The sequence below is a fragment of the Pezoporus flaviventris genome, unplaced genomic scaffold (assembly GCF_033815535.1).
Source record: "Pezoporus flaviventris isolate CSIRO_AGI_PZ_B2104156 unplaced genomic scaffold, CSIRO_AGI_Pfla_v1 ptg000086l, whole genome shotgun sequence".
NCBI classification, from domain to species: domain Eukaryota; kingdom Metazoa; phylum Chordata; class Aves; order Psittaciformes; family Psittacidae; genus Pezoporus; species Pezoporus flaviventris.
The window spans coordinates 1,562,044-1,575,441 of record NW_026892634.1 but is presented as its reverse complement, the minus strand read 5'-3'; the positions used below and the strand labels follow the sequence as shown (position 1 = coordinate 1,575,441).

The 13,398-nt window shown below is 38.2% G+C and overlaps 1 protein-coding gene across 2 annotated transcripts in view; it reads left to right on the top strand.

The window, feature by feature from the left end:
• The window catches only part of MEGF10 (multiple EGF like domains 10), a 99,162-nt gene that overhangs the window by 50,048 nt on the left and 35,716 nt on the right, over positions 1-13,398 (top strand). For both annotated transcript variants that reach the window (XM_061475664.1, XM_061475665.1), the window contains exons 6-10: positions 200-446; positions 1,056-1,176; positions 3,051-3,187; positions 6,556-6,768; positions 12,869-13,043. In XM_061475664.1, coding sequence (XP_061331648.1) covers positions 200-446; positions 1,056-1,176; positions 3,051-3,187; positions 6,556-6,768; positions 12,869-13,043 — 893 coding nt within the window. The remainder of the gene's footprint in view (positions 1-199; positions 447-1,055; positions 1,177-3,050; positions 3,188-6,555; positions 6,769-12,868; positions 13,044-13,398) is intronic.

Sequence of the window (13,398 nt, the reverse complement as noted above, 5' to 3'; positions counted from 1 at the left end):
AGTCAATTTTTATGCATAAATTAAGTTCTTTCTGCCTGTCAAGATTCTTGAGGACCAAAGAGAACTGAGGATGTACTACATGACTATTTCCATTTTATAACTTTTTTGGTTGGTTGTTTACAGTTGACTCATAGTATCTTCATTGCTGTAACATGAGCTATTATAAAACTGCTGTAACTTTTTCCTTCAACCCTGTCAGCATGTGACAGTGACCACTGGGGACCTCACTGCAGCAGCCGCTGCCAGTGCAAGAATGGAGCGTTGTGCAACCCCATCACTGGAGCCTGCCACTGTGCATCAGGTTTCAAAGGTTGGCGTTGCGAGGAGCGCTGTGATCAAGGAACATATGGAAATGACTGCCATCAAAGATGTCAGTGTCAAAATGGAGCCACCTGTGACCACGTGACTGGAGAGTGCAGATGTCCTCCTGGATACACTGGTGCCTTGTGAGCATTGGTATATTATTTATGGGGGAAAGATGCAGGTCCTAAATAGTGCTAACAAGAGAAATTAAGTTTAGATTAACTTAATACTCCGCTGTCAGTTTGGCTGCTGCGTAGTGCAGGGAAGTGGGACTGGTGGCTAAGAAGCAGTTGGGCAAACTGTGTTGCAGTGCATATTCAGATGTGTAGCTGAAAGCCCTATTAATCTGTACTTCTAAGTAAAAGCTGCAGAAAGTAGCAGCAGGAGCTTTGTCATGACCACATGAAGATGGTTTGACTAGAAATTTGGGAAATCGCAGTGAAACATAGAATTAGCTTTGTCATTCCAGAATAGATTTTGAGCTTTGTCAGTAACAACAAATGAGCATCAGCCAGTGTAGAAAGAAATATCTTCAAGAAGAAATAATTCCTAGATTGCCAGGTGTGTTTCCTTAGATTTGTTGCATAGACGCTGTACAATATTCACCATGCGTCTGTTTCTGTCGGACTGCTTTCTGTTTTATACTTCTGGCTGGAAAAATTAATGGTTGCATTAAAAATAGAGAGGTGGCTGGAGACTGGAGTGTGTGCTGAAGTAACAGTTGTCTCTGTTGTACACCACCACCTCCCCAGCTGCGAGGACCTCTGCCCCCCCGGGAAGCATGGGCCCCAGTGCGAGGAGAGGTGCCCCTGCCAGAATGGAGGCATCTGTCACCACGTCACCGGGGAGTGTGCCTGCCCACCAGGATGGATGGTAAAAACACTTCCCGAAATCAACACAACCCTGTAAAACTTCCATATTTGTAGATTTAAGGCAGCACCAGAAAAGGGTAGTAAATGAAGATACCAAATGTAGTCTGCCTGTTGCCAGGAGTAATGAGAAACGTATTTGAAATGACTGGAACAAAATACTTGCAAAACCATCTGTTACTGAAAATCCTCCGGTTCTGTGCTGCCTTTTTAACTATCAGATTCTGAGAAGCAAAATATATGATTCATACTGTGATGAGGCAACATTGTTTAGATCTTGTCTGGAAGTCATTAATTTCTGCATAGAAGTTGATATTATACAGGTGTGACACTGCTATATGCAGTTTTAGCAGTGGGTTTTGTGCCTGTTTTCATATGTATAATATGCACAACAAAAACACCAGACCTTTAAATATTGTGTTAAACGTTGCTGTTGGAAACGGGACATCAGAACTTTGACATTATCTTTAGACTTTCTAGCCTTTTGCCAGTGGATAGGGAAAGAAGAATTGACCTTAGCTTTGCAAGTACTCACCTCTACTACCATGCAGCCAACTCCAAGCTGGCAAGTAATGGAGTTGGAATATGATCAAAAGGCTGGAAGGTGATCAAAGCCCAAATAATTTCTTTACATACATTCACAGATAATATTGATCAATAGTATTTGCTAATATTATTTTTAATTGAAATGTCCTTTTGTGTGAAAATCCACATTTACTGAGCTTTTAATTATCTCATGATAATTGAGATATTACATTGAGATAACCTATTGCAGAGGTCAGGTCTTCACCAACTAGACAGCATAGCCATAAATGATAGTCTCTGTGTGTTTGAATAGCACCACAGATTCTGACTGCCTAACTTGGCTTATGGCCATTTTTATTTTTCATTCCACTTCATGTTAGAAGAATGAAATTATTTGTTATAGAATACAATTTTTTGCATAAATTCTTAACTCCCTTTATTTACTTAAATGCAGGTAATGAAAGATGAGAGTGCATGTGAAGCTGCAATGGAAATTTTATACCAGTGTGTGTCTTAACTAACAACTCACTGGTTAACCCTTTGGCTGATTTTCCATTCCAAATAGTTATTTAAGCATAGGTCATTAGATTCAGATTTTTTGATTCTGTAAAACACAATTTTGTCAATGTAACCTTTTTTGCTTTACATGTAAGGAAGGTTTAACGTAGGCAGGTATACATTCTGCAGTATCTTATGTTAACTGAAATACCTGCATGTCTTTTGTCTGATGAAATGCCTGCAGATGTTTTTCTTGAAATGGCTTCTAGAAAGTCTAAAGATCTGATGCTCTCCTCACTACACAGGTGTAATTAATTCCAAAGATGTAAACAGCAGTGCAGAAATTCAAAACCCGTTGAAGGGAAGCAGGCATCCTATGTAAGCTTTTAAGATATGCTCCTTTAAATTAAATTACAGACAGCTTCTCCTTTCATCAGAAAAAAACAACTTATCATAAAGTAGTATAATTGGGGCATTACAGCAATTACTGATTTCTACACCTCTACTTATTGAAGGGCATTTCCGGATGTCTTGATATATACTACTCCTCATAAATAAATTGGGAAGTTCTTGATATCAATTAGTCTTAAATGTCTAAGTGTTTTCACTGTTGCTTAGAGATAGCATTTTTCATTAGCTTACGCTTCCAAATGGAAATCCTAGAAGTTTATGCCTCTGGTGCCGAGACATAGCCTGTGTTTAAAGCTGGAGAAGACTCTGGTATTTCCAAGATGAGCGCTAGACAAGTGACATGAGGTTTCCTTGATCTTCCTTGATTACAGACATTTCTTCTTTGCCCACTGAAGCTGTAATCCCAAATCTAATATTATGATATTTTGTTTTCTGCACACACAGGGCATGGTCTGTGGTCAGCCTTGTCCTGAGGGTCATTACGGGAAAAACTGTTCCCAGGAGTGCCAGTGCCACAACGGAGGGACCTGTGACTCAGCCACAGGTCAATGCCATTGCAGCCCAGGTTACACAGGGGAACGGTAAGGAAAACATATTATTGCTGGACTGCTGAACTTTGCAAGGGATCCGCTGTGGCTGTTAGAAGCTAACAGAAAGCAGAATGAAAATACTTGTGATACTATTAAAAGAGTCCTGTGAAATATTTGTCATGTCACATAGCTGATGCCGGGTCACAAGTTAAAAGTGCTTATGTGACTAGCCTTCTGTGGGGAACTGCTTGGTTTCAGGATTTTCCTGCTGTGGCCCATGCTCTGTCAGTGTCTTGTGTGTCTTCACTTGAGTGGTTTGCATAGTGACGCATTTTGGAGTATGGTGAAGGGATGAGAAGGGAGACTTTTGGTTTTGTGCAGACGTTTGGCAATCATAGTAGCAGGGGAGGCTCATACAACCCTTCAGACTGAGCAGGCTGGAGAGGTGTTACCTAAAGTATTTCATTCAAATGAAGAATTGAAACTTCTTTATTTTCTGACTTGGTTGTTAAAAATCACCTTTGATAGATTGGAAAGGTAGCATTGCAAGACATAATCTTTGAAGGCAGTGGCAAGTGATGAAAGAAGTGATTTCCTGCAAGTATTTTAAACAGCACGCAACTCATTTGCTGAAGTCAGCAGCAGCTTAATCACTGGGGTCAGCCAGGGGACCTCTGCCAACAATTTATAGGGATTATAACCATATGCTCTTCCCACACAAGTGTTCACAGGACATGGCAAGAGCTGTACCAGTCGTAAGGGGGAAAAAAACTCATGAAGAAGGGAAACATTTAGTCCAAAGCCATTTGGATGCCAGAATAAAATTCACATCTGTGAAGAAACGGTGTATACAGCAGTAGACACATTTAAAGAGACACAAACGAGTCAGCAGGGAAATCGAAGAAATATCCATGCACTGCACTAAGCTGGTGTTTCTAGAAGCAATTTTTTTTTTTTACTTGGAATTTAAATCTGACTTTAATCTTAAGTGCCTTACTGGCTGCACCATGTTGATCACTTTTGCAAATCTGAGCTCCCTCTTCCTGCAAAACAGGCTGTATTTGCAATTCCTTTGTTTTTCAAGGTATTCCAAGGGCAGGAATGGGTCAGAAGCAAGGTTTTAGACCTGGTTCTTATTTCATGTCACTGGACTGGCAAGGGAGGGTACGGTTAAAAGAAATGTGTGGGCTTTGACTTAGCTAGCACTTACATAAAGCAGCAGAAAGGATGTTTTTGAAAAGTCCTAAACTTCACTTCTGTGTGTAACTGCAACATTATTTGTCTGAGATTTCATCGTGGTGGTGAAATCCTGGAACTGCTTCATCCAGGAAGAAAAAGAGGACTCTTAAAGCATGTAATAGTTTTGAGGGTTAACACAAACGAATCTAGTTTAAAGTGCCTTTATGATTATTCTGTCTAATACTTTTTGATTAATGAGTGTCCTCACCATGAAGTGGAAAAGGATCTTCCAGAGGATACAACTAAAATAAAATAAAAATTGTAATTTTGAATTTGTCTAATTTGGCTGGGATTCCTGATTGTCATTTGGAGAAAATTCAGTCTCAGCTTTATTTGTATAACTTCATTAGGAAACATTTAAATAGGGTTATTAGCTCTATTATTACGCTACATGTCTGAAGGAAAGGGGATATTACTTCTGGCTTCAGCCAGGGCAGAGTTATGAATACCTTGAAACTTCTGGATAGCAGCATCAAATTGAGGCAGTTACTGAAGAAGCATGAAATTAATGTGTATACCTATTTTATGTCAGTCAGAGTGCTCTGCCCAATTCTGTACATTTTGCAGTGACCTGTATCACATCTTGGAAAATCTCCTGTGATAAATCACCAATCATGCAAAAAAAGCCATCCCAAAACAAACAAAAAAAGACAACTATTTAAGAAAAATGGAAAGACACCCCCAAGGAAATTCTTTTATAGGACTGGAGAAATGAGCAGGTTATAAACTGATAAAACCATTAATAATGTGCTGTATTATTAAACAGTATTTTTGTACAATCTGTAACTTGGCAAAACATACATGTACCCAAATTGCAGAAGATGTTTTGTGCCCTTTCATTTCCCAGCACACTTCAGGACTTCAGTGTCAGCATGTTCTGGCCCAAAGCTTTGAAATTTAGCTGTTTCACTTTTTGTCCATGCCAGCATAATTCAGAGCTTATAGGATACTTATATTGAAAAGTATGAGGATTTTCCCTGATATATAAGCTATGAAATGTTGTAGTCCTTGGCTCTGAGATACAAACCCTGAGATACAAACCTGAGCTGAGAGGTCTCATACATACAATAAAATATTTTATGTACACTTAGAGCTGGAGCCTTTAGTAATGCTGTAGTAGTACTGCCGTTCCAAATTTTAACAATTCAGTTACATAAAAAAAAGAGAAAGGTGAAAACATCAAGCTCATATTGTATCTCTTAAATACATAGTCAGTGAAATTACTATCTGGAAACTTTTTAGTAAATGAGTTGCAAGTAGACGCAGGATACTGAAAATTGTCTTTTAGTCAGGCTGGACAGCTAAACATACAGTGTGATCTTTAACTCAAATAATGTCTTTCATATGTATAACATTAAGAAAATAAGACGGTTACCCGAAGTAGCTGTCTTCTAAAATCTGTGTGAATGAAAGCAGAGAGGTTGGATTAAGAAGTCTCTTTGTTATGATATATTTTCCTTATGGAGCAACAAAAATCATTGCTATTCTCCCATATGGGTCCTTACTAATTTTCACTTTAATCTATGGGAAAAGTCAGATGAAAAGAATGGGTTTGTATTACTGAAGATTTTTCCATATTATGTTGTGAATTTTTGAAGGCCAAAATAAAAACAGAAAAAAATGTTCAGAATGAAATTCTGAAAATAAAGGTATTCTGGAAACATCATGTGTTTGGAAACACAGTTAGAAAATACTCTCTTCAGAGACTGCTGAGCATGATTGCCAGGGAACTTCCTGGCCTAAGCATCTGCAGGAGCACGTGTGTCTGCTGGCTGTTCACACTATTGCCAAGTGAAGAATCTAGATCACTTAAAAAAATTACAGATGGATGGCTTTTGAAACCAAATGCTTGAAAATTTATTCTTTCATACTTCAGGTTTGATTTAAAAGGGTTTGGTTTTGTTCTGGTTCCTGAACGCGAAGTGCAAATGTCTGTGTATGTAAGTTGTCTCATTTTTCCAAAGGAATTTGCAAAGCCAATGTTTTTAAGCCTGTCTAGCTGAACAGCAAAAGAAACCAGGGAAAGGCACTTTTGAATATGAAGTTACGTAAATTTCAGCTCTACTTAAGAGACATTTTAGGCCAGTATAAGAGATTCATTAAAAACTGTATTTCCTTTAAATCCCCAAAACTGGTAGTTTATGGGAAATAGAATTAATTTTTGTTTGTTTTTCTCACAGATGCCAAGATGAGTGTCCAGTGGGGACTTACGGAGTGCAGTGCGCTGAGACCTGCAAGTGTATGAATGGTGGGAAATGTTACCATATTAGTGGTGCCTGTATCTGTGAACCAGGATACACTGGAGAGCACTGTGAAACAAGGCTTTGCCCTGATGGAATTTATGGTCTCAAGTGTGATAAAAAGTGTCCCTGCCACATGTCTAATACCTGGAGGTAGGCTTTACAGGCTTTAGCCTGTTTCCTTTTTCTACATAGAGAATAGAAATCAGAATAGAATCTGCAAACAAATGTTACCTGATTTTTATAGTACTTTCATACAATCTGAAGCAGTATTTGGTATATCAAGAAATAAAATACCAGCTCAAAAGAGCTTCTGAATTTTAGCACTTGCAGCTACATTTGATCTTAATATTCACTGTTGTATTTGGTCTCTGACCCGTGAAACAAACATGAAGACAAAGTGTGATCTTTGTCTATATTTACCACATGAATAAATCATTATATTGTTCACCATATAAAATCAGTATACAATCATATGTCTCTTGCATATTCTGGTGTACTGTAGATGAGAACTTGCCTTAAGAGTTGGGTGTAAGGGGAGAATCTATTTCTCTCTCTTTTTCTCTCTGTGTATAAGTATATAAGAATAGGTGTAGGTGACTTATTTAATACAAAATTTCCGAAGCCCTACCAATTACGCAGTACATACACAGTACATACACAGTATGCTAGAGATTGGAAGGGACCTCAAAAGATCACCTAGTCCAATCCCCCTGCCGGAGCAGGAACACCTAAATAAGGTTACACAGGAATGTGTCCAGGCGGGTTTTGAATGTCTCCAGGGAAGGAGACTCCACAACCTCCCTGGGCAGCCTGTTCCAGTGTTCCGTCACCCCCACTGAGAAGAAGTTTCTTCTCAAGTTTAAGTGGAACCTCTTGTGTTCCAGTTTGTACCCATTGGCCCTTGTCCTATCATTGTTTGCCACTGAGTAGAGCCTGGCTCCATCCTCGTGACACTCCCCATTTATATATTTATATACACTAATAAGGTCACCCCTCAGTCTCCTCTTCTCTAAACTATAGAGAAATCTGTAGTAAATCTATCTGTAAATCTAGATTTGAAAAATACATTTTTTGTCATTTCAGTGATTATTCTAGAAAGCAGGTAAAATCTGATCCCTGGAAATCAAATGAAAATAGTTTTCCAATTAGCTTACCTTTTACTATTTCTCCTTATTCAGGTGGAGAGTCCTATTTTTTGAGTTTTGTGTGTCTTTGTAGATTTTGCAATAATTCATCATGCTGTTATGAAAATCTGAATACTAGTTTTTTGCAGGCAAACTTTCAGCTGTGAGGGAGGAATGTGAGTTGAGGCAACCCAACATATTTATAGAACAATTCTGGACAGCTTTCTCCTGCTACGAAATGCAGTTTTGATGAAATATTTTGTTCATTCATTTGCACTTAATTGCATTACTAATCACAGTACCTTTTATCAGGTTTGTGAGCATTATCTAAAATTTCTGCTGTTGAAAATAGCCGTGAAAGAAATTTGGAGGGACTGTTGACTGTCACATAGAATACTGCTATATGTATATACAATGCATTTTTTATTCCCCATAGATAAACCAAAAGCCTTTAGCCAGAATTTAACAGTGATGTTAAAGCACTCAAGCACATACATGGAAATATCTATGCCGTTAGGCCTCTGTGAAAAATTACTTTGTGGATTGTCTGAGTTGTCCAGCACACCTTTCATTGACAAACCATGTTGACAGCAAACCGATTTTTTTTCCCTTTCAATTCGTATGCTTTTACAGTTGTGTACTTGTGCTTCTGTTTATCCTGTGTACTTGACATGGTTTTTGAAAGAATACAGGTTTTGACATAAAATCAAGCAATTCATTCTCTGGGCAATGTGTTCAAGAATAAATGACACCATAATGCTGACCTGTCTAGCTCTCAAATCATGCTAGTAGACCAAATAATAACTCATATTAAGAGTTACAGCAAGCTGCTTTCTTGAAAATTTGTCTACAGACTGTTGTAGCAGCCCTACAGGCTTAACAGGAATATATTACACTGTATAGTATTTCTGATATTACAGGGATTACTTCTGATTCATGGTCAACACAGCTGTTGCTTCATTTATACAACTGGAAGACAGCTTGTGGTCAAATCGGATCACAAATGTTCACATGTAAACAGCTGCATATGGATGGTCTTTTTTTTGAACATTTTCCCCTCTGTATGACGAATCAAAAGGCACTTAACAGCTCTGAAGGCGCAGGAGCATATTTGCAATGATCTGTAAGGAAAACAAAGATTTTCATGATTTCACAGGTGTATTTTTTGTATTTTTTCGTATATGGGTTCCTTTCCCCTGGGTCAGCAAGTAATTTAGACTACCACATACTAGAAATCAAAGGGCATCTGAATAATGGTACAGAAGATAAAAGGGACACTTTACATTTCTAAGAACTTTTTGAGAAGCCAGTTCTATCTGGCAGTCTTCATCTCTTACTACATGTCAGTCCACTGGGAGACAACATTTTAAGCATATCAGGGATATGCTCATTGCTTACTTCTCTACCACAGGTACTATTTGGGCTGACAGTAGCCAAAGGATTGTCTTCATAGCACTAACCCATTTAGCAGCAATGTAACAACCAGTAACGCCAGGGCATGAAAAAGGGGGTACAATCCCTTCTTCAAATACACTCTGTGTATCTGTAGGTCTAGGATTCTGGGGGCCTTGGTATTGTTAAAAGCTTCTTTCATCTGGGTATGACCACTAGTTTAGATCTCCTCAAAGAGGAGATGTTGATAGGCTTAGAGCCCTATGTTATTACTTATGTTCTTAGTATTCATAGATATGGAAATGAACTAAAGGTTAGTTAAAAAAAAAACAAACCTAGCACCAAAAAATAATGCTGTAATATATGTGTACATATGTTGTAGTATACAAGTGTATGTACACCCAATTTCTTCAAATACTTGAAGATACAAAAACATCATGATACATTATAGTTTAAAAATGCATACAAATTTCTATACTATTTAATGATTGAGGACATTGCATCAAAACAGCTTTGGCAGTAATTCATAATTTGCATTTTGGGTAGGCTAGCTAAGCTACAGGGATTTTGCCATTGTTATTGGTTGGTGGCAGCTGCTGGGTATGGAAGGCAAATCCATCCTTGCTGTTAGTGGTATCAACATCCTCTATTAAAAGCTTCATAAAGGGTTAGGTATAGATACACTTGAGAGATTTTATTCTTTTTGAGAAGTTCAGAGGACAGTGGCAGGTAACAATCCTCTTGTGCTAAGAGTTTTTTCACACATGGTTCTTTGCTATTGCATCTTTTGATATATATGAAAGGATTTGAACTGCAGTACAAATCAAACACAGACTTCTGTTCTCCATGACTAGGCGACTGTCAAGTTTTCCCTTTTTACTCGATAGTCAAGAGAAATAGAGTGAGTGCAAGCTGGCTAAGACTAAGGCTGTGTAAACCATGTTTCCTCAGTGGGGTACAACCACAGTGCTGTGAACCGGAATGAGCAGACCCATATGTCCTGCCATTGCCATCCACAGTGTGTGCGGCTTATAGAAACTTGTCCTTCTGAAGATCCAGTTTGCAAGAATGAGTAAAACAGACCTCGATCTGCCTTCATCAACATGGTCACTTGGTTTTGTATAGGAATGACCTTCCAGACTAAACCACTTTTAGACTGGGTTTTGTCATTCCTTTGCTCAAGTGACAACTGATGACCATTCAGAAAATATAAAAAGGGCAGATTGTAGCTGTATATTTATCTGGAAAGTTTATGAAGGATATCTGTTATACCTGTGTTACTGACAGCATACACAGTGGTTTCAGGTTGATCTCCAAGCTGAATTTGAGATGTCCCTGAATTTTTTCTTGTAAGTTTTTTCTGGTGATCTTCCAACACTGCTTCACACTTGTATTGGGTGAGATCAGCTTGAGTCATTCTGTCAACTATTTTGGTATAGTTGAGGGTGTGTGTTTTTAAAGCCAAGATAAGGGCATTTTATAATTTTGCATTTTTCTAATGATCTTGTATGTACATACAAGAGCTGTTTGTGGAAATTTTATATTGCAAAGAGTACTACAGAATTTAGTTGGAAATTGTAATACTGAAACACCTATATAAATCACATGATAATCAGTGCGTTCATTTAAGTCCTTCAAATATATAATATCAACTGCCCATAAGTACTTATTTTGTCTTTGTACAGAGTAGGGTCGTATTGCCAGAAAGTGTGAACAAAAGACCAGATATAAAAGCAGATGTACTGGCAGTATCTCTCAAGCATCTCTTATTTCCCCATCTTAATATATAAATGTTGCTAGCAATTAAGATAACTGCATGAGAACCCATCAAAAAGCTTCAGAAGTGCTTTAGCTTCCTACATCTAATTACAAATTACAGAATACTAATTTTGGTGTCAATCAATATATGTGCAAGTACGCCTTATTAACACTCACTGGGGGGGGCACAGAATATCAATGCCTCTGCCTCATGCCCAATGCTTACTCATGTGTGTGGTCTCCCCTTCTCCCGAAAGGGAAAAAACCCAACAACAAACAATGCAGGGGTATGTGTCTTAAAATGACAGTACTCCTTATTTTATGTTATAAATATATTCTAATACATTTCCTAGTGACTATTCAGTTGTGGACTGAAAAATCTTTTTATATTCCCTGCTCTGTATTCTTCCACAGATAAGAAACATGGGAATTGGAGCCAAAATGCCAGTGAGCTCCTACAGGAAGTTAGGAAAATTATTTTATAATTTTGCATATATTTGATATGAGAATAGCTCCATTTCAATTTACTTCATGGCAGGTATTTTTGTAATGGAACAAATAACAAGGGCTGTTGACTATGAACACCATGAGTTTTGAACCATTTCTGCATCTGGTTCTCTCGTTGAGAAGACCTTTCCTCTCACTTATGTAAACAAGCTTGATACTGTCAAAGAGATTTTAGTATCTTCAAGACCCCCAGATTCTTAAGATGTTATAACGTATGCAATAATATGTAGTGAAAAGAATGCAGAATGATATTCCAACCTTTGTAATTAATAATTTCCTTGATCAGAAGTATGTTGTCCGTTGTATTCAGCAGCAGGGAACTCTTAGTTTGACAAATACTTGTCGAGTCCAAATGCAGTTGCAACTAATACTGTATTCCCATCTTACATTTCAACTTTTTCTAACCACATTGTTGTTATTTATGTTATAGCACCTAAATGTGCAGTAGGTATTTTTTCAGACTTTCAAATGGTCAGAAAAATACTCAGTTTCAAACACAGCCCCCCACAAGAAGTCAGCAAATCTTGCAAAATCAGGCTCTTGTCAGGGGTTATTTAATATGTCTGGATGAAGGCACTTCTTTTCTCCAGCACACTTAAAGTAACTTCAATCAGTGGCACACAAATATCTTTAAACAGTCTTCCCATTGTAAATATATTAGATTTGGATATTAAGGCTTTCCTCTGGTGCAAATTAAGCAAGTGCTTTGTCTGCCAGACGGCTACAGAGTACCCCATTGTGTCCACTTTTCCAGCACATATATCTTTGCACAGCTGATGATGTCCATTTGTTACGAGACAGCAGCTGTCTGTCTGGCCTTTCAATGAAAGTGCTGTTCCAGGTAGAGACAGCTGGTCTGCCACCAGGTATGGCCAGCACAGGAGGAAAACTCTTCAGAAGGTCACTGGTCTGATGGTATATCTGACTTCCACCCGATGCAAATGAATTTGTAGCATTCCCGGAAAAATGCCAGTTGTCCTCTTTTTGGCCAATAATTTAAAGAAAAGAGCATGCTTGCTTCTCACTGGGTGCTGTGTTGTTATTTTGCGTTGGATGCCATGCTATAGTTCCAAAGCATAGTATCTGTCAGACAATATGCTGCTGAATGTAACATAAGAGTGTTATGAAAGTGATCCTATTATACTTGGAGTCACAATGCATTCTGGGAAATGTAGTGGTTTCATCACCTTGATATTTGCAAACATGGATATCTATTTTATGAAAAAAAACTTCTTTTCTTTCCAAGTCCTCCCAAAATGTCTATAATTTGTATGTTGTTGCATTTCTTTAATTGGTATGCATTTATACATACATATACAGAACCCTTTGCTTTGTGGTTTGAGGAGTAAACCTATCTCTATGCAAGATCCGTTATGCAACCCATCTATAACAACATGTTTTTATCTGGGTAAAAAAAAAAGAAGCTATGTTTAGTCCTGAATTATTTATCCTTTCATACCCCCTGGCAGCTGTCACCCAATGTCTGGGGAATGCTCCTGCAAGCCCGGTTGGTCTGGGCTCTACTGCAACGAGACATGCTCTCCAGGATTCTATGGCGAGTCATGTCAGCAGATCTGCAGCTGCCAAAATGGTGCTGACTGCGATAGTGTATCTGGAAAATGCACCTGTGCCCCTGGATTTAAGGTAAATAAGTCTTGATTTCACAACAGCCTTTAGTTAGGTGCCAAATTCTTCAAGATGTGAGTGTCCTTTCTCCACCACAGTAAAAGAGGTAAAGACACTTAGATACCAATGGGTGTCTTACAAACGAAATTTGTGATTGGTTGTCAGTACTGAAAGGAAGCCATCTGAAGAAAGAAAAGTTAGTTGCTCTAAAAGACATAGAGAATAATGAGGGTGTGCTTTTGAGGTGTAAGTAAGAGGAAGAGCAATAGCTTTCAGTCACTATCTTCTTGTACCAAGGCCTCATGCTCCATACAGAGAAACTCTGGACAAAGACATTTGTTTTAATAGTTCAGAACAGACTATTCTGAAGCTT